This window comes from Vidua chalybeata, chromosome 14 (assembly GCF_026979565.1).
Source record: "Vidua chalybeata isolate OUT-0048 chromosome 14, bVidCha1 merged haplotype, whole genome shotgun sequence".
Taxonomy (NCBI): Eukaryota; Metazoa; Chordata; class Aves; order Passeriformes; family Viduidae; genus Vidua; species Vidua chalybeata.
Window position 1 is genome coordinate 10,179,061 of NC_071543.1, and position 25,571 is coordinate 10,204,631.

Here is a 25,571-nt window from a genome sequence, read left to right on the forward strand (position 1 = left end):
TCCTGCTGGGCTGGGGCAGGGCCTGGCCAGCGATGGGGCTGTGCTGGGGAGGCTCTGCCTGTCTGCTGCAACAGAGCCTCACTGCAGGCTGCAGTGCTCAGGGCCTACAGAACTACCAAAAAGGAAAAGCCACTTCATAACTAAAAAAGCCCTTTTTTTACCACACCTCTAGAAACAGCCACTAACCCCTTCCCTGTCTCCCTCAGCTTAGTCTTCTGTGGGAGGTCTTCTACATCCCATGTTCTCCTCTCTGGGGACTTCTGCCAGCTGAGCTGTGCCCCAAGAGCTGGTGACAGTAGCTCAAACAAGTCCTTCACCACAGTGTGTTACAACAAACTGCAGGCAGACGTCACTTGGGACTAAATCAGCAAAACACACATGATTGTGTTTGCTCCCCTTCCTCCTTCTCTGGGTACCAACTCATATCAGCAGAGCACCCCAGACTCCACTCCCTCAACATTGCCTGACCAGGCCAAGGGCCTGCCAAATAGACAGCACTGTTCTTTGTAAAACATCTTCCAGCACAAGCAAAAAGAGAAGGATGGCCCTGCCCTAATTGTGACCATTTAAAAAGCCCTCTTTAGTTTCCTTAGGGCTATAAGTGTTATTGGCTGGGTTTAATTCAATGAACTTGAAGCAATGAAGTTCACTGAAGCTGGTTTGTATGAAGAGTTTTCTTTCAGGGAGGCAGTATTAGACAATGAGGTGCTGGATATTAAATGTTTAATATACTGGCAAATATGACATATAAAAATGTTCTGTGAAGGATAAGCAGCAGAGCTAAAAAGCATAAAAAAGCTTGTGCTCATCTCCAGGCTGCTGCTGAGCACTGCAGACCTCCAGCTACTGAATCAATCCAAATTCAAGAGCTTTTCCTTCCTTTAATATTACACAGTGGCTTTTACTAGCAGTAGACATGACGAGCTGAGCAATTTCCTATATAGCTAACTGTATGCAACTCTTATGAATAGATTGTAGCAGTAATTTGCAGTAATTGTCTGAAACTGCAGTTTACTGTTATTATTGATTTTGGACCAAATCTGAAGCATTTTTATTGGAGAGATTAGGAGTTATTGTTCCCTAAAGATCTGGTTTTACTAGATGTAGGCGAGTGTCACTATAAAAATGAATTTCAGTACTTTTCAGTATAACAATGTAATTTGAATTAATTTTCTTGGTAATTCCTGCACCCAAGGTGACCAATAGCACCCAGCCAACTCTAGCTATAGCTTATCCTTGCTGGGTTAAAGACTGCAGAAGCTGCCAGTCCTACAGGCCAAAGCTGGCAAGAGGAAAGCACACTAGTTAACATTTGCAATACATGAGCTCACTGAAGCAACTTTGTGAAGGTACAGTACAGGCTGCCTGGAAGGCTGGGAGAAGCCTCAGCTCAGCAGCAGGCAGTGATAAGGCTGCCACTGCTGCCACTGGAACCAGATTTGAGTCCACATCTGTATCAAAGGCATGTCAAACACAGATACAGGGCTCCTGCACAGGAGCATGCAGAAGACTGCTCAGTGCTGTATAAAAGGTGACATTTGAATACTCCAGGCAAAATTTCCAAAACTTCCTCAAAAAGCCAAAGGAAACAAGAGCTCTTTCACTTCCAGGTCTGTGCTGGAAGACACAGCTGGTCCTGGCAGAAAAAGTCTCATGAACCCTTGCCCTCAAGGGTTGGGACAGTGACCAGAGGTGATCACTGGTTTCTTGTACAGTTACCTCACTGATTTACTCTGTGTAGGTCCCACCAACACTAGACTTTCTATCTGTTAGTTAAATAAGGTTTCCAAGCTTGAACAAACCCGCTGATGATATTAAATAAGACTGTTTCTTTGAAAGAGCTACTGAACAAGAAAATAGCGTTTTTTTTCCCCACCACAATTAATGAAATAATTTTCATCTGCTTTTTTTTTTGAGTTTTTTTTTCTTAAGAAGCAAAATAACAGCCTTGCCGATTACTCTTTGCTAAGGTACCCGATTGTGGTGACATTGAGGCTGACCTTGGAGTCACCTCCCCCGCTGCCGCACTCTCCTTTGTCGTACCACCATTTGTTTTTCAATTTGTCCAAGAGGCCTTGCTCATTCAGTTTTAATACTGCCAGGTTAACAGCATTTCTTGAAACGATAAAACATAACTTGTAAGAAAAAATGCACAAATGCTTAGGAAATCGTAACGTATAAAAAAAGGAGCACAAGAGGACAAATTGGCTAAAATTTCACAGAACGTGGAGCTATCAAAATGTCTGTACAGCAAATACAGGGTTAAATATTGGAAGGTGGCATGGAGGATAACATTTGCTCAAAACTGAAGTGTGCGGGATGGGGAAATCGTCTTTGAGAAAAAAAGTAACAACACCACATCATGCAGTTAACATTCGTCACATATGGCAGGTTAACTTGGCTTTTACCATTTAAATTGAAAAAGCCATTGAACTGTAAAATTAAAACAGCAACAAACAATCAGAGGACAACACGAAGAGAACACAAAAAAATGGATGCATTAAATAAATGAAACCATAATTTACCGTCTTATTTAACTCCATGGAATATTGAAGATTTTAAACTTTTAAGTTACCTCAAAATCCACAAGAAAGAAAATGACAACACAATACATCAGGGTAGGTGGAATACTATAACAACATGGATATTGTTATATTATTCCACCCACCTTAATGCTGAGCCTTTGGGGGTTGCTACACCATAGCCCTTGGAATCCAGGTTGCCTCCAACTTTCATGGTGTCGCAGGGCTTGCGCTGCTCGATGTACTCGTTCATCGTGGACTCCAGCAGGAAGGCAAACTTCCCCTTGGACTTCCGCACCCTGGCCACGCCGTCCGCCGTCGTCTTGGTGAACACCGAGGGCTCGGCCGACTTCATGTATGACCACATTTTCTCATAGACAGCTATTTTTGACCTCTGGGAGAGATGAAAGGAGGGAAAGGAAGAGTCATGCTGGCAAGACTGAGCTCCTTGGGCTTAGCTGTCTTCGAGGTATAATGACACCCTGTGACTGATTAAGGCTAACAGATCAAAAAAGTCAAGGTAGCTCGGAGAGAGATACATTGCCCCCTGAACAAAGACCAAATAACAAAATGTTTGTGGGGGAGAAGCATATCTCAGGCATTTATTCTACTGATCACAGAGTAACTCTCAGCCTCGGAATGAGCAATGGTGTGTGCCCACCCCAGCCTTAGCTCCTGCTCTGGGCTGGGCTTATCTGCCCATGTGCTGCTCTGCTACCGAGCCAGAGGGAGAATGGGAAATCCCAGCTCATCCATCATGCCCAGGAGTTGCAAAAGGAGCCTCTCCTCTTCACACAAATCCTCAGCATTGTTTTTTTTTTTTTTTTTTTTTTACACTACCTGCAGCTAGGAAGGGCTGGCATTTGCTTATTACAAATTTTCAGCAAGGCAGGAGTGTGTTTGTCACAGCGGTGACAATTCCTTGCAGAATAGGAATGAAGCAGACAGTAGCTAAATCTAGTTCAAATTTAGCAAACTTGTGGTGGAAGACTGCTAATGTCCATCAGCTTGATGATCGAGACATGCTTCCTCCTCATTCAGGACAATTTAATGCATTTTGAATAATGCAATGCTTAACAACCAGCCTCCAAACACTTCACAGGGAATAAGCCCTGCCTGCACTGCTCCTCAGATTAACATGCTCAGCTGGTGCTGCTATGGTGGATAGAGAGGAGCACAGAGGGCAGGATTTTATTTTATCCTTCCTGATGAACTGAAAATGCAAACCAATTAAAATCAGCCTATCTGACAACAGGAAATCAGAGAGACAACCATATAGCCCAGTCACAAGAGGGGCTGGCTGGGTGGTGGGTGTGAAAAACAAGTCAGAGAGAGCGTCTCCTAGCTAAAGAGGGGCTGTACAGCTTTGTTTGCCCAACATCAGGACAAAGAGGGATGTAACTGGGGTCTGAACTGGTCCTTACATAGTTGAAAGAAGGAATCTGGATTTTCCTGACCTTCCCCTGCAACAGCAAACACTGAATAGCCTGAGATGAGGATGGTGGCTCTGAATTTGAGTGGGGAGTGTGGCAGCTCAGCCCCTGCAGGGAGTGCTAAGCCTCAGCCGACTGCAGGACCGTGGATCCTGCCCAAGGAGGATCTCACTGGGGCTCAGGGCCAGGGACTCGTGGGCTGGCAGCCAGAACACCCTGATAGCCACTTAATCATTGCCAGCTCGAGGTGCCCTCTGCGAGCACACTTGGTGCTCCTGCTTTTCCAACAACCCACTTAATGGATGTGGGCATTTCTTCATCTCCTGCCCTGCTGGGAGCTGCCCAGGGCATTGCATGGCTCCCAGGAACCTGCCAGAGGGACTGTGGGGATTCCAGGGATACCAGAAGTGCCGGGAGGTGGTGTCTCCCTGTGCCCTGTGGGCAGCAGAGCAGCTGTGAGCAGTGGCAGCTGTGCACCTCTGCAGGTGGCAGTGCAGGCAGTGTCCCAGGCACTGCCAGCCCTTCTTGTGCAGCTCTCTTGGGCACAAGGGAACATAAACCAGCCAGGACGGCCAACACGGAGACTGCAGGAGCAGTGGCAATCCTGGCATGGCTTAGCTTCAAGGTTCTCTTCCTGACAACCTTCATCTTCTCTTAGTATAAATAATACAACACACCTGGCCATTTATATTTGCAAATAGGCATGCAAGGGACAAAAAGAAGGTAGAAAACCATCTTTACTCTTTATACCTCTCAGCAAGCTGAGGTCATGCACTTTCCAAACTGTGCATGCACTACGTATGCTTTTGCTTGTTTTCCTCTGCAGAGCGTGCCTTTAATTACCCAGATAAACCAGAATTTCTTTTCCTTTCAATCTTTTAACTCACATGTGAATACCTGTCTGTCAAAAGTTCTTTCATACTTTTTCCACCTGGCCTGACTACCTGAAAGCAATGGCCAGTACATCTGTGCACCGTTAATAATCACAGTTATCTGGTGAGTGCCAACAGCATGCACAGGGCTGCACATGGTCCACAAAGCATGTTCCTGCTCCAAAGGCAAAGGGTGAATATCATCATTCATGCTTCAGAAAACCAAATTCTACAACTGAAAACCTGATCTTTTTTCAACTTCAACAACTAGCCTAAGCTTTATAGTCTGTTGCCTTCATTCAACTCTTCTGGATGACGTAGTTAAAAATCAGTTCCCATTTCTACATGGTCATTGCCCACCTCTTCTTCTGCCAAGTGGGATTTTCATAATATCTTGTTATTATCAAATTAACTAAATAAGAATAGCAATCTGATCTAGCAGAAGTAGACAAAAATTCAACCTAGAAACAAAGCATGTGTTGACTTGGAAAGGTTACTCTAAAATGCATCAGGCATGTATTTAGAGCACAGTCTGGCTGAGTATCCCAGGGGTTCTGAGAGAGAGGACCAGGGATGTGATGGGCTCTGGCCACCGAGTCCTTCTTGGTGAGTGCTGATTTTTGCAGCATCTCCCAAATTCACAATAAAGTGAAAGTAATTACCTATGATGAGGCTCCTTGGAGAAAGGGACAGTGGCACCAGATGAGCTGTGACACCTGCACACGTGCTCAGCAATGCTCCAGGGCATTTTCTGCTCCTAGAGCCATATTTTAAACCTGCTCAATGCCCTGAAACAACCAGTTGATTAAAGCTGGTCAAAGATGCAACAGGATGAAATGACAGATGGTATTTTTAGTAATTTTTTTTTCCAATTTTCCAATTGCCTCAACAAAACCCAACCACCCCAGAAGCTTTCAGAAAAGAAAAATGTCTTTCTTAACTATAAAGCTCCAAATTCTGTGTTGAAAGAACATTCTTACCCATCTGTCCCCCTCTGCAGACATTCACACTGCCTCTCCCAGCCCCCCTAGGAGTCTGACACCCATAAAAGGGGCCAGACAGCAGAAGCAACCACAGAGAAAGGATTTACACTCCTAAGTAAGGCAAGGTCTGACAGATCTGCACTGTTGGTAGAGTTCAGTGGCAGTAAAACATTCTCCCTGTCAATAAAGTGTTACTTTTAAAGAGATCCTTAGGGAAAAAAAAACTTAAAAGCAAATATTTAAGCCAATTCAAAGCCCATAACTGTAGTAACTCTCTATGCTCTGCAACTCCTATTTCTTTGATATTGCTCTCCAGAAGTCCGCCACACACATTTCCTCGGGATTTCAAGGGGATATTATTATAATTTTTTTCTTAAAAGCAACATTTTCAGTGTTTCATCTAGGCCCTGAGACACATTAAAGCGTCTTCATTATCGCAGCCTTACTGCAGATATAAATAGAACTGGCCTTTGCTTTGTCAATAATGCTGGCTTTTTTTTTTTTCTTTATTTGGATACATTTATGCAGAAATATGAGACACAAACACTACAGCCAAGGGTGCAGGCAGCTCCCTTCTGTGTCAGCAGGGCCAGCAGCTCTCGTGCCAAGGACTCACTTCACTTGGCCCGTTACTAATCAGCACCTAAATACACGTTGCTTCTGGGTAGCAATGCATTCATTTGAAAAAAAAGATGCCAATTCCATCAGTCCACAATTTTAACACTGTCTTTCATTCTAATCTCCTAGTTTTGCTGTGTGGTTGACTCCAGCAGTGAAATGAAAAATCAGCCAGTGTGTGTGGTAGCATCCAAAAGCGCGGCCAGTCAGGGCTGGGCGAGTGACACAGGCATGGGAAGGAGGCAAGTTTGCTCTCAGATGCAGCTATTTCTTCAATCCAGCAACCACAAATGTGGCTCCAGCTGAGCTAGACCTGGTGCCTTGGTTTCACTTTTGCACATTCCAAATCACCTAGAGATACCTAGCAAACCCCAGCACACCTTGGACAATTCCTTGACATTGGTTAAATTTAGCTCTAAAATATGAAGCCTTCTCCCAGTGACTGAATTCCCTTCCCCCTCTGCAGACATTTGTCTCACACTTCTGCTAAAAGTGACATTGTGTCACCTCCTCCACTACTGAGTAGGGGTGAAGCTGTTGTGTTTGAAGGAAGCGAGGCTTCTCCTTTCTAGGTAAAGTATGTTACAGAGATGTCCTTCACCTAATTTAGAGCGTTTAACTCTCCCTACCACCTCCTCCACAACCTGAAGGTCTTCTGCAAAATGTCTCCTTGTGCAGCCTGTTGGGATATTTTATTAAAAATTACTAAAATGGTCCTTAATTTCTTATGACAGGGACCAGGAAGTGATTTCCCAGCAGTCAAGCTCAAATTGTTCTCCTACAGGTGAGAGTTGTTGCTCATCCAGTAATGAGCTAAATTTACTCAAATATTATTTTAAAAATCCAGTTATATATTTTATAACTGTATAACTGCTTTATACTTTAAGAAATTTTAGATTATACCGATGTTAATTTTTTATCTCTGCCTTCAAAATTAAGAGTGATAAACAAAGTGTAGCAAAAAAAAAAAAGCATGTGGAGCATCCTGACTGCAGCATGCACATAAAGGTAGGCAGAGACATTAACAAAGGTCCTAGAGCAGCAGACTTACTACTCTCCTCTGCTGCACAGGCCCTATGACTAGGTTTTAGCTCCTTAACAAGGGAGATTTACAGCCCTTAAGTCAGACAGATGTTGCTGATACAAAACACAACGGTCCATACTAAATTCAGTGCAGGTATTTAATCTGAATAATACATGCTGCCTTTATACAGATCACACCTCACTTTGTATAGGTGCACACGTCACTGGAATGAACTTGGGCAGTAAAGTGTGAACCGTAGCTTCATTATCATCACTCACTGCTTTTCCTCCACGTGTGCAATTAGCTCTTCTGCAGCAGCTAATGAGTCCAGGAGCTTATGAACCATTTAAAAGCAAGCTACCAAACAGGAATGGAAAAACTGCCAAGAGATTGCCTTGGTCCTGCTGCTGCTGCCTGGCTTGGGCCCCACTGATATCCATGGGGTTTAGGCAGTTGCTTAACTAAACTTCTAATATGGCAAACTGCAATGGAATGGCACCACTGTGTTTGCTGTTTGGATATGGCTTTGATTGGATGCCTTTCCACTCCCCACAAGCCTGATGTTGAATCATCCCTGGCAGAGCTGCCTCTGGCAGGGAGTGACGGACACCGGCGGGAGCCCTCAGCCTAATCTCAGCCCTGGAGCACATGGAGGCCAACCTAATGATGATGCTACATAAGAACACGATAAATGTTATTAGTAAGGTCCCTCTGCCTGAGATTTCCAAGCTCTTTACTGAGAAAGTAAAAATAGGTCTCATGAAGGCCAGAGGGCCCCATTAGTCCCTTCTCCCCAGTGAGGACATGAAAGCAGAAATGTCATTTACTGAAGGTCATAGGGCAGAATCTAATAGATCAATGTCACAGCTTTTAGCCACAGATAACCTGTGATGCCAGCAATTTACTTACCTATATGGACAGAAAAATCAATCCCATCATTACATGAACCTCTTGCTTTTATTACATTCTCGGCAGAAGAAAGTAGGTCAGGGCATTTCTCTTCCAGCAAGGCCAAACCCCAAATCTACCAATCTCTACCCACGGTTTATGAATTTGTGGGATGCCACAGAAAAGCAAGGTTCAAGCATGCACATGTAAACTAGTCTGTATGTTTGTAGGAACACACAAATCCTTGAGAGCGTATGCAAACACGTAAAAGAAAGGGTGACCTGGTGGCTAATAACATTTTGCAGCCAAGCATATGATGGGAGACGTTGTCATGTTGGTTTATTGCTGAAATGATAACTTAGGCTTTAGAAATGGCATTTTTCTTTCCCAGTTGGGGCAAACGAAGCCCCAGAAGGGGGCAGAAGGATCAGGCCTGCAAACCCCTGGACTGCTGTTTTTCTCTAGAATCCTCTATGTCAAGATGCAGACTACCCCTGCATGGGGCTGAGGGATGGGGAGTCCAGCAGGGGGCTGGTGGAGGTGGTGATGGTGAGGAAGGACAGTCCACAGCAGTGCTGCCCACCCAAACAGCTGGGGAAGCAGCTTAATAAAGCTCCTCCAGGCTTCAGCATCATTAGTTTTTTCACACCTGACACAGACAGTGGCCTGATTGCAAAAGGAAGTGTCTTACAGAAATAATACAATATTTTAGGAGGTGTGTTTTGAGACTTTCTCCCTGTGTATTATGGTCCTTTTCAAAGTGTGACCTTTGGCAGCAGGCAGGTGATGTGCTGTAGCTGCTTTTTAACAGGCACCTCTTCTGCAGCGAGCTCTGCTCACACAGACAAGCAGAGTCACTCCGGCTGCAAGCAGACGCTGCTGACATGTCAGTAACGCTCTGAGCAGCAGAATGTAAATCAAGATTTTAAGACGTCCCTTCCTGGCACAACACTGAACTTCAGACTATATTCATCTCCTCACTTCATTGCTGCCTTTACTCCTCCTTGTTGCAATGCTGATTGGGAAATTAAAATGAAAGTCTTTACCAGAGACAAGCTGCCTTTGTAAATCCTCTGTGACTCAGGGACACAGCCAGCGCTCGGGCAGTGCTCGAGGAAGCAGTGCCAGGGGGGTGACAGGGGCGGGGTGGCACATACCAGGGATGTGCTGGGTAAGCCTGTCTGTCTGTCTGTCTGCCTGTCTGCCTGGGGAGCAGGAGCAGCACACACTCGAGCTGGCTGGAGGGAGGCTTACGTCAGCCTTCAGGCTAAGGGGCATCTTTCCAGCAGTGACTTATTCAGCAGAGTTGTCTTGTCTGGGCAACTGAGCAGCACAACCAGCCCTGCTCTGGATTTGGCCTGTAATAAATTAACAGAGAACGGCATTTCCAGCACATGATCTGAACACTGTCAGGTCTAATGAGTTTTCAGCTCCAGACAGGAAAGGCCAATATATAGGTAATGATGGAGAAATCCCAGTGGACTGCAAGAGGGGATGTTTCATATTCACACCATTAGAGTTTCTAAACTTTCATGTATTTTCTAATTATGCAAAAGTAACAGTAGCAATGCTGTGAGTCATTTATCAGCACCCATGTATTTTAAATGAATCTCTAATAAGCATGTACTAATGTGACACAGCAGCATTACATAAAGTAGTAGAGACTTGAAAAAACAGGGTCCTCGCTGTCTTGGGCAATGTCATTATCATTATCATAGAGCTTCTCTCCAAAAAGTAGAGCATTCAAACAGCAAGTGATTTTCCCCCCAGGCACTCTCTACTTCGCCTCTGTGGTACAGACACAGTTACAGTGTTAACCCACTGTGAGCTGCTGTGTCTGGCTTCCCACAGGCTGCAGCCCCTGTGTCCAGCTTCCCACAGGCTGCAGCCCCTCTGTGTCCAGCTTCCCACAGGCTGCAGCCCCTGTGTCCAGCTTCCCACAGGCTGCAGCCCCTGTGTCCAGCTTCCCACAGGCTGCAGCCCCTGTGTCCAGCTTCCCACAGGCTGCAGCCCCTCTGTGTGCAGCTTCCCACAGGCTGCAGCCCCTCTGTGTCCAGCTTCCCACAGGCTGCAGCCCCTCTGTGTGCAGCTTCCCACGGGCTGCAGCCCCTCTGTGTCCAGCTTCCCACAGGCTGCAGCCCCTCTGTGTCCCCTCTGTGTGCAGCATCCCACAGGCTGCAGCCCCTCTGTGTCCATCTTCCCACAGGCTGCAGCCCCTCTGTGTCCATCTTCCCACAGGCTGCAGCCCCTCTCACTACCTGGTCCCCAGAACCCACAGCCCTGCTCTTACAGAAGGTGACTGCTGGGTGGTATGGAGACAGAGGTGAGCTGGAAAGCCTAAACCACAAACACAAGAGCTGATAGACAAATGCCATCTGTTGTTGAAGATAATGGAGAGATTTATTCAAATATTTGTTACTAAGTGTTGACTGAAAGCTTTGCTAAATTTCGGCTTGCTTGCTGAAATTAGTAAAATGGTTCAGCCACCTTAAGCCCAGCTCCATTCAAATGCTTCCTTTCCAAGAAGTAGATGATGGATGAGCTGTTAATTTTAGTTCCTGTAAGGATACATTTTCCTCTCCAATCTATAGGCCTAAAGACATTAGATCACTTCATGGGAAACCATTTCTTTTGCAATTATGTCACATTTGATTTCCTGTTTCCTTTAAAACTGCCTGTTGGCCATGTGGCAGAAAGGAGGTTCAAGAGATTAAATGAAGCCCACCAGCAGACCATCTATCATCCATGCAGTGGAGAGGCTCTGATCTCTCTGCATGCATACATTCACCTTTTAATATTTGTACATGCTCCCACCTATATCAAACAGGGGAAGAGAGAGAAAATATATAGGTGAATAAAATTTTCACACCTTCTGTGTTTAAAAACAGTTAAACTGCAGTACTTTTTACGATTAATCACTGCCACATTGCGTAGCTCAGATCTATAAAACTCATCTTTGAAGCTACCACTTTTCTGTGATGTTCTATTCTTTAAAGCTCATAAATACAATCACACTTCAATTTTTTTGTCAGGAATTTGTTATGATGACTGTGTTGTTTAGCTCAATGTCAAGAACACAGAAAGCTCCAAACTGCTAATCATAGTTTTATCCTAAGGCAAAAGCAAAGCATTTGTATGACTGCAGTGCTAGAAACAAGTCCTTCATCTTCACTAGCAAAATAAATTTTGAAATTAAAAATCAAAGAGTTTAACTACAGATGAAACCCTTAGTGCTGCGTGCACAGAGTTCACAATGGTGTTTTTAATAGCCTCTAATGATGATCTCAATATCGTTTGATTGCACAGAATGCATAAAAATCATATGGCAGCTAGGGGTGTATAACCCAAGGCTTCTCTTTACCTAAACTGCTTGCTCGTGGAATTTATTTCCTTCTCCTCTTCACACAACCTTATCATCAGAGGAAAGCAATGAGCTCTTTAACTTATAACGGGGTGTAACACACTGGTGCTTTCGAACGCATTATGGTCACAATTCCTCGCTCTCTCCTGAGGCTCTGGCATGGAGCTGTGCTCTCCTTGCATGCCTGTCTGGCATTAGCCTCACCTGCCACTCTCAGAGGCACCTGAATGGGGAACCCTCTCTGCATGCTGCCAGCTGGGGGGGCAAGTGGCACTTGGCTCTTCCGAGCCAGGAGGGAGCCACTGGTGCCATCACAGCCCCATCTCACACAGCCCAACACAAGGCTCTACTGAACAGGAGGGGAGGTCTGAGTTACCTCATGTGCTTTTAGCTGAAGGTATTTCTAAATCCTTTTGATGGGCTGAAGGAATGTTTTCTTTTAATTTCAAGAGTATTTTGGAGTTTGTTCTTTCACTGTTCTCTCAGATAAATGCTCATTTTCTTTTTTGGTGTTTATCTGCCTGGTGTTTTTTTTTCTTTGCTTTCAAACAAATTGTTTTTTATGTTGCCTTTAGTTTTACCAGCTAAACAATTTGGTGCTTAAGTTTCTTTTCAAGAGATACCTCACCAATCCCCTTCCCACTTACTGCTTTTTCTGGTAGCTGTTTGCATGTCAAAGCACCTCTCCTCAGTATGTGCAACCAGAAATGCAAAGCCAGCACATCTCATGCTTTTCTATCTGCTGAATTATTCTAATTTCAGAATAGTTTTAAAATGGGGAACATCTTCAAGGGCCATCCTTAGCATGACTTCCTGTGTCTTAAAAACTGTGGGTTTATACATATTTTATGTATAGACAAAGTCCAGAAAGGACTCACATCTGACCTTGGTTTGCAAAGAATCACTTTTTGAGGAAAGCCATCGTGCCCAAAGGATCTTCAGCCTTTCTACTGAAATTCCTAACAGATCTGGCAATTAATGACATTTCCAGGAGGAAAAATCAGGAACTGGCTTCAGGGCAAGTCATTCCACCGGAGGCATGGGAGAGCCACTCAGTAGCTGAGTTGTTTGGTCAGGGACATCCTTAAACTTGTGCTGAGAAATATACAAAGAAAAATTTCTACAATGAAGTAACATTCATTGGAGATCTTCTTTTCTCCTTAATTTTGTGAACAGTAATTAACTACATAAGTTCTCAGTGAAGTGTACTAGCAGGTCAGCTGTGTTTGACAATGATCAAACATACACTTGGCAAGGTATTTTGCAGAAGCCTCTTAACAGAGATATCTGCTATGAATTAAAAGAAACAACCATAAATTCAAGGTCAATTTATATTTCTAAATGTCTACAAATATGTCCTGCTTCTGCTGAAGTTTAAATACCACCAAGTTTAGACAAGAATCACTAACTGATTGTAAAGGTCATGCCTTTTGAACATATGCATATCAGAGGTGAAATATTAGAGTGTGGTATTATACTTAGGCTCGGTGCTAAATTTGGATTAAATGGCATTATATTGATTTGATAAGCTGCTCAGATATGCTGAAACTTTAACTGAATGTATTAGAAGATGTTAATTCTAACAGATAGACCCTTAAAAGTAGCTTAGGGATTTGAAACTTCTTTCTCATACAGGCCTTCACCAACCTTCAAGAAAGAGGAATTTTGGAGTCCTTAATCTAAGTTATTGTGTTATCTGAGTTATTGTGTTAATAAATACCTCAGGAGAGGTTCTTTCTTTTCCTTTTCAATATGGATGAGTGGCCTTTGAAAGCCAAAAGGGAATTGATGTAATCTATTGATTGCCATTTAAATGCCTTTATAAGCTAATTAGCTCAAAATGTAAGATGTTTCTGAGCAGAAACCGGCAACAACCATGAGAATACAGGAAGATTCCTCTGAATCTTAGATATACTGGGAGGACAAACATCCTTATGCAGAGAATCACCAGCAAGTGAGGAGTGTAAGCAGTGTCTACTGTGAAACTGTTATACCAGCTCTGGTTGGCATTGTGAGAGCAGTGTTGGCATTGTGAGAGCAGTGTTGGCATTGTGAGAGCAGTGTTGGGACTGTGAGAGCAGTGTCACGCTAAAGCAGCCGCTGTGCAAGCCTCAGGCAGCAGTGGTGTATCCAGCTTAACCCTCATAGCTGGGAGAGCCTCTACCCAGGAGACACTGCCGTGTTTAGGGAAACTGCCAAGATTGGAAAATAGGTCATGAGCTGGAGTCTGCCCAGGTCTGAAGTGGCTCAAAGTCATTACCATCTGTTCATCTGAATTGAGAGGCTGGTATCAGTCCAGTTTAAGGTATTCATACTGTAAGGAAAACCTTCAAAAGTGATTCTGTCTAGAAATGGGGCTGGCAGAAGGGAGCCATGGCCTGGAGGAGCTCCTTCTAGCACATGCAGACAAGACGGTGGGGATCTGAAGCTCACTTACATGTCACCCCTTTATGATGCATCAGGAGGCAATTTTTCCTTTCTACTGTCAGTCTGGCACCTTCCACTGACCAACAGCAGCGATAAAGATCAGAATCTGACTAGTATCTTGGAGAAACATTTTAGCCTTACAGCTCTAGAAAGAGATATATCCATACGAGCTTCTTAATGGGATCTTGGAGAGACTGTCCTGAACCTCCTGTGTGAAGCCATGGCCCAGCTATAAAGCCAAGTTACTCCCTTCTCACTGAGTAAATGATCATGAGCCACTGAGCTAACTGCTGTTTAAACTAGCAAAATGCTGGGGGAAAATAGGTGGAGAATATTTCCCTTACACTGGGAATAAGCATCACCCTGTACTCAAGAGAACTCATGCTTTTTCCAATTCAGAGCACTGTCACATCCACTGATGCTTTTGGTAGCAGAGTGGAAAGAGATGCCAAGGGAGAACAAGTACCCTAAAACACAGAGAGGTGCAGTCTGTGCTGCAGGACCTTGGAAAGCAAGAATCCTCTAAGTTATTTAAAGTTTCAGCCACCTTTACCATCTTATTAAGTCACTAATAAAGACTGTAAAGCAAAGTATTTATGTGAACATACGCATTTGTTCTAAGGCAAAGCTTTTGCCCTTTTCAAATCAACTGAAGAAGACTCTAATTACAACACTTTCATGGATGCATCACTCTATTGAAATTAATTACTCTGCAGAAGTTAACACAACTGAAATTATGTTGTGTGGCTTGAGAATGCCAGAGAGAGAGAAACACACAGGGCTTATTCTTCTTCCCACTTGGCCCATACAGCCTTGCTCCACACTGCTGGGGTTCTGCTCTTGTCCATCCCCATGCAACTCCTGTCCTGGCCTGATGGAGCTGGCAGCTCCTGACAGATCAGCTCATTTACAACCCTGCTTTTCCCAGCACCAGCAGAGACACAACTCATCTCAAGATTATTAGCAGCATAACAAAGCATTCATACATTTACCAGACTTTGTATCCTTTCACATGAAACACTCATTCCTTTGATCTCGCCTTGAGAAGAGGTTTCCTTGTTGTGTCAAGCTATTAAGGAAATGAAGGAACATCCCTCTTTCTATATGAACTGTAACAAGGTAGTCAAAAGAAGGCATTTTCCCCCTAAGATCAGTATAGTAACTACAAGCAGCACCAGTATTTCTGAACAAGTTGTGCTACCTCTTTTGACAGGTTCACTCAACTCATTTTTGTTGTAGACACAATACTGCCTTGGGTTGATAATTAACCAGAATAAAAATTTTTATATACTAATGTCACCCTTACAAGGTCAGTGTTTATTTGATAGGATTTTAAAACAAACAGAAGCTGCTGTAATGTACCTGCTACCACAGTTAATTACAAACCACTGAGTATCTCTTTTAATATAAAGACATATATTTTAATATAAAGACAAGCTTCATAAAATACTTTGCATTCCCTTTCAAGTTTACATCAGATGTCTATGCCATGTAATGAAATTTTAAGTAAATTCAAGGAGCCCTGACTATGTCTCCAAGGAGCCCTCAGTATTCCATCAGCCTACAGCAGCAAGGGTTTTTTTGTCTCCCTCCTCCCTCCCGCTTGCACCTGGCCAGTATGCATGACAGGCAGTAATTAGTCCTGCAGCACTGGCCACTCTTCTATACAAAAAAAAAATGTTGGTTTGAATGGCATCTGATTGGCACTGCTGAGAGAGAACCAAGAGCTCCCTGAAAGGCCTGAGCATTCCAGTTCACCCTTGGAAAGAAATAAGAGCTTTTCTGGATGATGTTTCAGAGACATAAAAGTGGACTGAGATCTTATTTAGAGTTCCTAATGCCTCTCACCGAACTGTCTGTAGTTCAGCCTGTGGCTTGGCAAGAGGAGAAAGGAAGGATGATCTTACATAAAAGTGTGCACCTGCCCCTACCCCCTAATGTTGCAAACCCTGCATCTCCCTAACCAAGGTGAAAAACAATCAGAGTTCTGGGGTACAAAATTTTTACCCGACTGTCAGGTACAGCCACAGCCAGACACTGGCGAGCAATGAAGACACAACAATGGCAGCAATCAATGCTCCACCAGGAATGAGCAGCACACAGGCCTCCCATCCCCCTTCGTTCTGGCAAGTGAGCACCGACGTCGGATGGCATTACTGGCTGCCAGCTGGGCACGCACAGCAAGTAGGTCAAGAGCATCACTCCTTGCAACAGTTTTTTCTGCTAAATATTGTGCCAACCACTGCAATTATTGCTTGTCAGACCAAGGCTCTGAAACTGGTGTTACAACACCCTTCCCGTCACAGCAGAGGTTGGGTCTTCCATCTTGAGATGTTTCAGGTTAAGCAAAACCACCCATTTTTGGTAAAATGCCTTTTGATATTAAAATCTGCACTCAGGCCTGTCCTGATTGCATAGGATGGCTATTACAGCTGCGTAAAATTAAACAACTGAAACCCATAAACTAGGCACTTAAAGGAGATTTGACAGACTTACTCTAAAGAATTCTTTGGTTGAGCCTGAATCCAAAGTGCCATAGGCTATTTCAGTTTGTTTAGCCAGGTCCTCTGCACTCTCTATGGGTGAAACCATCCTTTCCACCGTAAGGAAGGCAGCGAGATTAGCAGTGTAGGAAGAGATAATGATGAGAGTGAAGAACCACCACACTCCTCCGACAATTCGCCCTGAGAGAGATCTATGGAAAAACACACATCATTAAATTGCTTTGAAGACAATCCTTGATTGATTTTTTTTTTCTTCACTGAAGAGAAATTCACATGCACAACCCTTTTGTCCAGATCTTCCAGGTATCTCTGAACAGGTGGTCTGTGAGCCAGCTCCTGATAACCTCCCTCAGGAGTGAAAAATCAGTGCACACCTGGTCTTACCCAGTGAAACTCTTTTTGTAGTCTTTCAGTGAAAACAAGAACAGTAAATTAAGAGAGAGTTCATTTGAGGAGAGGAACAAGCTCTCCTGACTTCCACAAATCCTTTGTTGGAAAAGGCTTTTCCCAGAAGATTTTTGTTGTCACTGCGTGCCCAGCCTTTCCCTGTGCTGGACATGCTGGGATATGCCAGCATCATGTCCCTTTGCCCAGCTTAGAGGACACAAATGCACCTTTTACTGCATCCACTCCCAAAATGTAACATACAGTAAACTGCAAAAAGGAATCTGAGTAAACATGCAAAAGAATATACCAAAAATGATCTAGTATCCTTCTCTCATCACAACCTAGCAGGAATTACAAACTGAATTTGCATATTGAAGTGAGAAGAGAGGCTGGTTTGGTTTATGTTTTATGTTAATTAAAATTTGCATGTTGCACTGTTCCAACTCAAGCATATCCCTGCTTTATAAGCACCAGAGCAACAGAGAAGGAAACAGAAAAAAAAACTGTGTTTAGTTTTTGTTGCAGTCTTTGGTTTTTGTTTTTTTAACGGGATTCCATAAAGATTTAAGGAAAAGCCTATTTGCAACACATAATTACAAAATGCCTAATGGTCAGAAGGTCTGGATCTTGTCAGCAAGACCTCTTGATGCTTTACAGCAATTGAACAGCCTCAAAGTATTTGATCTGGGCTGAAGGATGGCAGTGACACATCACTCAGCTGGGTGGGGAATTTCATTGCCATGTACATTGCTTGTTCTTCAAATACAGCATGTTGACCAAGAATCATTTCAACTGCTGAGACAAAGCTATTTCATGTTTTCCCTTAGCTCTGCTGATACCAGTGGAGGAAGAATCAATCTCAGACACATCTGTGGAACCTGAGTGCTCTAGTCCTCAGTTTGTGCAAAGAGAAGAAATAGAAAATTCTTACCTGTTTATTTGTTTCCTTCAAGCCCCTCAGTGCCATCCCTAGACAGTGGGTACAAGTTGTCCTACCAACAGATGGAGATAGGCAAAACCCAAAAGTCTCATGACATGCCCCCACCCCACCCACACAGGGGAGTTTGCTGGTAAACTGCCCAGTCTTGGCCAGAGCCTGAGATTGCCTGAGCCATAAAAAAACCAAACCTCCATTAAATTATTCAGAAAAAAAAAAAAAGAAATTAAAAAACATATCCATCCAACATTAAAAATCATAACAAAGAAAAAAAATCACCAACACAATAAAAACAGAGAGCTCAATCTGGAATACGTGAGAGGAATGTGGAGAAAGGTAAAGCAGCACTGTCCTCCACTCTCCTCTGCCCAAGGAGCTAAAGCAGCAGCTTCCACTGAGAGCGAAGATGAAGGCTGGTTCCCCAGAGCAGGCACACATCCACCAGATCACCCACAAGTGGAGGCCTCCCTGCCTCTCTTGATGGCCTCCCAAGAGGGTAAGAGGCTTCCAAGTTTCAGCTTGGGCTGTGCAGCCAATGTGCTCACTAACACAAGGCTACTGAGTTGCTGCAAAGGGAATTTGCAGCAATATAAATACAGAATAATGCCTGCAGTCAAGGAATCTATCTACCTTACTCTAAATTCTTTGTAGGTATCATGTGAGTGGGATTTTACAGATGGCTGCAGGCCTTTTTGTCCAGCTTCCTTAACAGGTAGGGTCTTGGCTTTAGCTATTTGGTAAAGCTTGATACCCTCTTACTTGGGCTGACACAATTTTCTCCAACTACAAATCAGCGCCTGCTGAACTTGTCACATAAGGCTTCCTTTGGAGCCAGCAGAGAAAAAGAGAAGAGCCTGACACCCTCAGAAAGAGATTTATCTCACTTGCTGCAGTGTGGGATAAATCTAAAGTTGTCCATCTGTCTCGTAACTTCGGAGGGAACAAAGATGCCTCACTAAAAACCACAGTCTATTGCTTTCAGATGGCTATGTCAGGTGAAATTCATCCTCCTTTAGCTCCTTTCTTCATTACACACTTCCCATCTTCAGAGAAGACCTGGAGTTGAACTTTTCCTCCCTGCAGTGATGTGGACAATTTCAGAGCCAGATTGAGGAGGGGTTTGGCTAGCAGGTCCAGCAGATGAAACATCTACTTCCCTACTGCAGGACAAGATCTATCTGGAGTTTCCAGGTTCCCATGGCCCTCTTGCTTTAAGGTAGGTCTTGAAATAGGGAGATGAAAAAAAGACTTATCAGTGTGTTCTGATAAATTCAGTGGAAGCATTGGGAATAAAATGGTATGTGTTCATTTCCCCTACAGTTTCCCCTAGGAAATCTCTTACTTGCTTTGGTAGCTGCCCCTTCTGTTGGTAGGACAGATGGGTTGCTAGGATGGAGATGTGCAGAAGATAAGCGTTTTCCAAACCAGTGAAACCTCAAGCTCCCATTGCTGCAACAATAAAAGGTTTGTGCCAGGCTGCATGTTCAGACAGCATCCTACACACTGAGAAAGGTAAAAATACCTCGCCCCAGAGTCTGGCAACCTGCATGAACCAAGTCAGACAGATATAGGACAAAGACCACTTGAGAGGCAGGACAAGATGGGAACAGGGGGATACCTTGACAAAAAAGGCACTTCCCCGTGGGTCCTAGGTGCAAGAGAGGGGTCTTGCTAGACAGGGACCAGGGCTGTTCTCAGAAGAATTGAGGTCACTTCAAAGAAAACTGGATGTCACTAGAGTTGTTTCTCCCAGAGTCTTTCAACGAGCACAAAAAGAAGGATTAAACAGCAGCTACTACAGAGCAGTCTGGGCTGACATAGCTGTCACTTGGTGTCACAGGATGAGGCAAAAGAAAAATCAAATAAACCACAAAGTTGACACTGAAGGAAAGACAGACAGAGAGATGAAGAACAAGAACATGGACAAGCATGGCCTGGCAGCTTCCTTGACCAAAGAGCCCCAGCTTCCCCCATCCATCTGCTCAAACGAAGACTCCTTATACCCACTGCAGGGGCTGGTGTAGAAGGACACAGGAGAAAAAGGGTTAGTACAGGTACACTGGGCTAGGAATCAGAGAGTGCTGTTTGGTTTATACTGTGAACCACAGAAATGTTTTTCTATTACTCAGATAATAATTATAGAAAACTCAATCAAGCTTTTAGTACCAGCACCACTGTTTCTGATGCAAGCCATACCTGTCCACATGTGCAATAATGTAATTAAAAACAATCAATTAATGCTTTAGCTTAATATAGTTTCCCAAATCACCTCAATTTGTATGGCATTATTTTAAAGTGAATTAGAGTGCTAACAAATGAGAGGAGTAACACAGATCTGGAACAACAGGATTATAACTCAATTGTCAAAACAAAGTCAGATGGTGATTTCAAAAGCAAGTAAACAGGAAGAATGCATACCTTGAGAGGAAATTTAAAAGGAAGCATGGAGTCAAATGAGAGCAAATTAGTAACAAGAGAAAAAACAAAATAAACATTCAAATTCACATTCAGTTTCCAGGAGAACAATACATATAATACATTCAAACAAAACTTCAATTATGAAAATAGCTTGGATTTTGTTTCTGCTCAAGGCCATAAAAGATATTTGATTTTATATTACAGATAGATAGTGAGCTTCTCACGCTACTCCATTTTTAATTGGGCTGTTTGGATCGATATATCCAGTTGTTATGCTGACAGACATCCCTGAACACCTGTCCTAGTGCAGAGCCCCTGGATATCCTGAGCACGGCTCAGCTGGTACCCCCAGGCTCCGGGCCAGCCCTCTGCTGGCACGCCCAGCCAGCCCTCGGCCTCGGGGACACAACGGGCAGAATCGGCATCTGCAGCGCTGGCTTGAGATGCTCCAGCACAGGAATGGCAGTGGGAGTTTCAGGAATGTCAGGTTACCCTCTCATTGCTACTGTGAAAATCCCACAAAGACATTCCCATGGCCTTTAATAGGAGTCTCTTGAGTCTTCTGCTGTGAAAGCAGGGACCTAGAAATACACCCTCCAAATGACCAGCCTCGAGATAGTTTTTGATAACCCCCCTGTCCTTTTCCATCAGCAATTAATTAATCTAGCCTTTTTGTTCTACATGAATAAAGAGCAAAATGAAAATACATGCTCTCATATAGATTTCAAAGATACTTTTGCTCAGAACAGTGTTACAAATTTGACTGTGTTTTTTCCTGATTCCATTTGCTCTATGCATCTTACATAAAAGCAAGTTTAATAATCTACTTTTGATCCCTCAAAAGTGAATTTTCAATGCTTTAGCTCACTATGCAGAAAACACAGCAGCCTTTGATAGCAGAACAAAACTGCTGAAATAAATGATTACATTAAGGGATGCACTAACCCTCAGCCTTTGGCTGCTCTCTGATTCTGTTTAGACGACTCCTATTAAATACAGAGAGGAGAGTATAGGGATATATCCTCTGGAATATCCACACAGCATACTCACCGAGGATAGATCTAACTAGTCATTAGATGTCACAGCTGTTCCACACAAAGGCAGCTGAAAGAGCCTTTATCAGCAAGTACAAAAGTGATCTCTCCAGACTGCTTGTCGGCATCTCTCTACGACTGCTGTACGCTCTCATATAAGAAATTTATTCAGACAAAACTCACAATGGAAGAATGAAGCCCCTTTTAGTGGCAATAAAATAGTATAAAACATTCATATAGTCAATGTACTGTGAATGGTGTAACCTTACAAAGATTACGAATAGGATTAAGAATAGAATACTTGGGAATAGTCCCTTCTATGTAAAAGAAATTTGACATTTTAATCAACCTAAATCAACATATCAGTCAAAGGAACAGTGTTTCTGGAATTTAAACCAAATATTAGATTTCTCTTTTTTTCCTGTAACAATGCATGTAACTGCCTAGAATGTTATCATGGAAGATAACAAAATAACTGGACAACATCTTCAAATGAGGGCCATATATTAATACTGAGCTAATAGCTTCTAATGGACAGATAAAATAAATAGATAAACTTCTGTCTCTCCCCTTTTTTTTTTTTTTTTTTTGGTAGGTATTTCCAAGGCACTTATTGTGGTTCTATTGAAAAAAAAAACCAGTGTGTTCCACTTGTTATATAAGGTAAATGGCTGACCATGCCAAAGAGTCACATGAGAGCTTCCCAAAAATCCTATGCACTTTTATTTAACTGTCAATAACCAGACCTAGTGGAAACAGTGCAATGCCTGCAGCTTTCCATGTGATGTCCCAGTGCTTATTTCCCGGTCCTTTATATTGGGCACACACATGGTCAACAGCAATTTAAATGTTATCACTACTCATCCCCATTAACAGCAAGCACTGGGGCAAAGTGTCAGTGCAGGTTTGAGGCATAAGGCAGAAACAGGGAGTGCAAACAGGGGGAGGAGGCCAACAGCTGTCAGTGCACAGGGAGCAGCACACCGAGACACCAGGAACTGGGGAAACTAACAAACACAAATTTATAGGATGATTATTGTACTCTAACAGACAAAATCATGATCCTTCCCAAGAAACTTCATAGAAATTTTGTCACTTGCTTCAGTGAGGCAACTCAAGACTCCTAACCCTATATGGACCAGGAAAATCTGGCACCTTTTCAATGATTCAGGTATTGAAAAAGGCAACCTGGAGATCAACAAGGTGCATTTTGAATGTCAGTACATAGGGAAAAGATCTTTCTCTTCCTCTAAATAGCAACTTTCTTAAATAGAAAACTGCATTCTGTTTGTCTCAGCAGGTGTTTTTAATAAATAAAATAGCTGGAAACTGGTTATTAAATTATTGTCTTAACATACAAAATTATTGCTCCATCACTAAGAGACGAGATCATTTTACTGCTTATAACAAGCACATCACCAAAGTATTTTACCAGTATAAATGAAGAAACATGATAGATGTTATTAAAAAAAAACCACCTGTGGTATGCATTGTTCAATTACAGGGAGCTTCACTACTTTAATCTGGTTTTTAAAATGCTTCTATAAAAAGAAATATAATTCTACAATAGTTAATAGCAATGCTCTCTGTTAAAATTGGTACTAATATAAATCATACTTTACTACAGCCTTATCCAGAAAGAACATCTTCATGAATAAGAAAAATCTTTATGGAAACTGGCAATGCTTATTAGACCATATTGACTATGAACAGAGGGACAACAGATTAGACTGGACTGAAATAACAATACACAAAGAGGACAGTAGCACAGGACATCTGGAGACATGAACATGTGCAAAATGGTGGCAAGCAGAAGGATGAAAGGATGGTTCAAGAAGAACAAAACTGGAGAAATTAGGCACAAAAGAAAGTAAAAAGACTAGCAGGAGCCTTGATGGGAGTGGAGATGCTTTAAAGTGCTGTTGCATGTGACTTTTAAAAATAAATCTTATTTTGCAAAACGGAATGTGTTATATGCACCAAGGAGATGACCGTAAAATGAGATATGCAGCAAAAACACGGTAGCCCTCCAAGCATTGCTGAAAACAGAAAACCCTATGCATTTTACAGCCTCAACATGGTGAATATAAGTTTGGCAGAAATGCATAAATGGCATTATAAGCAATGCTACTTAATCTGGAGGCGAATGTTAGCAAGCATGGTGGCTTGATGAGGATGTCAAATATTGAATGGACATGTCAAAATAAAAAATTTGGAATTAAAAAGAAATTTGAGAAAGTAACATATATGCACCATGGCATCAGAAAATGACCATAAAATGCAAAAAGGTGATGGAGTGATATGGAACAAACCTTGGAGAAATATCGCATCCTTGCTGCATAAAGGCACCCAGGGAAAACCAAAGGCTGTTAAATATTCCAAACTCATTTGGAGGGTCAGGAGGATTCTGAGGGTCACGTGGTTCTTCAGTGTTGTCTTCCAAGTGCCACTCATAAGGGCTGAATCTGCTGACTAGGAAAAGAACTACGCTGACGCCAATGTAAGCAAAGACTATACACATCCAAATTTCATAAGCCAAAGGATCCAGGAAAGAGAACACGCCCGGTTTAGATTTCTGAGGCTTCTTGATCATGATGGAGATGCCCAGGCTCATAAAGGGTTTGGAAAAGTCTATGACTTCTTCTCGCACCAATGTTATGGTGAGGGGGGCAACAGCTATATCTGCTCTCTGAAAAGGGAGAACAAACCCAAGTCAGTTACAAGTCAGACACAACAGAATCACAAACTACAGTCTCAGGCTAATGAATCAGATGATAAATTACAAGAGTGAGTGGAAATAAATTCTTTGCAGGCTATTTTGCAGTCACTGAATTTAAGGACTACATGATATTAACAGAAAATTATTAACAAGTAAAATTACAATCAAATCTGTGTACAGGGCTCATGACAGCAGCAGATATTTCTATTAAGTTAAAATGGATGAATAAACACTACACAAACTGGACAGTGAGATGGCAACCAACACAATGTCATTTTTTAGTAATAGTCTGTAACCACCCATTTGTCTTGAAGACTTTAGACAAATTCTGTGTTTGCTCTTTTTTAGTTTTCTCTTTTCCATTCTTTCAGCATGTTCTCTTGCCTTACTGATTAGTTCAAGATCTTCAGAAGGAACCCATGAGAAGTAATCTGTCACTGAATTTCAGCTGCACTTGGGTGCTACTACTTGTATGCTCCTTTAAAAACTCCACTGCAGTAAGGGACTGAAGGGGGATAGGAACCAAACACACCCTTTCTGTGGTCACTGAAGAACAGTAAACACAGATTTCTGAATCCCTGAGGAGTAAATAGCCTGGATAATCTGAGGAAAATGTAGTGTCATGTATGCCCTGCTGTCTTAGAGACCTTGGCTCTACAGGCCTGTAACAGACTGCTCTGGGGCTGAGTCACCTGGAAGCACAATTGCATCTATTGCATCATTCATCATTCACCTGTGTGCTGGTGAACGAATACCCTTCCCTTCAATCTATACACCCTTGCTGGATTTCATGGGTTGGCAGGCATGTAAAAGCAAATTACTTAGTTTCCTGATTAAAAATGACATTCCAGAATAGATTTTCAACATATTTAACTGTACCTATATTTCTATGCTACAAAGATTCAAGTCTTCTACTTAGATACCCTAGCCTTGATCCAGCCAATCACTCAATCAGGTGCATTTGTATGAGAGTGGAATGGAATGCTAAAAAAAGAGCCCTTTTCATTTGAAGAATGTTATGAGAGTCTATATACCTACATACACTATTGTAAACACTCTAACTATTCATGTTATTGATATTTTTGAAGAGGGTCTTTCGTTGGCAATTAAGAATTTCAGAAAGAAAAAATGTTCCTTAGGGAAACCTTGACTTATCAGTACCTAAACCACTGTGCTCTTTTTAAATCAGATTTTTTTCCCCACTAGTAAATAGGCATCTCTTTCTGGTGGAAAAATAAAGCCTGATTAAGTGGAAGTTTGAATAAAAGTTAATGGGAAATGTTAATAAGATACTATTAAAATCTGTGACATAAAATAATTGAATATGCCTCTATGTAAATTTGATGGTGATGTATGTGACTGTCATTAATATCTGGTTTGCTCCTCCTCCTAGCTATTGGTTTGGGTTTTACATTTGATAAGCAGAAATGGCAAAGGCTTTTCA

General features: G+C 42.6%; 1 protein-coding gene and 1 long non-coding RNA gene across 3 annotated transcripts in view; both read right to left on the reverse strand.

Annotated features, from left to right (window-relative positions):
• GRIA3 (glutamate ionotropic receptor AMPA type subunit 3) overlaps positions 1-25,571 on the reverse strand; it is a 145,957-nt gene that overhangs the window by 18,742 nt on the left and 101,644 nt on the right. The window contains exons 11-14 of one of the 2 annotated variants that reach the window (XM_053955516.1): positions 23,721-24,097; positions 16,625-16,823; positions 2,669-2,916; positions 2,001-2,115 (exon numbers count right to left, since the gene is read on the reverse strand). In XM_053955516.1, coding sequence (XP_053811491.1) covers positions 2,001-2,115; positions 2,669-2,916; positions 16,625-16,823; positions 23,721-24,097 — 939 coding nt within the window. The remainder of the gene's footprint in view (positions 1-2,000; positions 2,116-2,668; positions 2,917-16,624; positions 16,824-23,720; positions 24,098-25,571) is intronic. The other variant, XM_053955517.1, reaches the window with a different exon arrangement.
• LOC128795068 (uncharacterized) lies at positions 10,925-14,113 on the reverse strand. The gene is made up of 3 exons (XR_008433381.1): positions 13,962-14,113; positions 12,587-12,796; positions 10,925-11,154 (listed from the first exon to the last, which is right to left on the reverse strand). It is a non-coding gene; the product is annotated as an uncharacterized LOC128795068 (long non-coding RNA).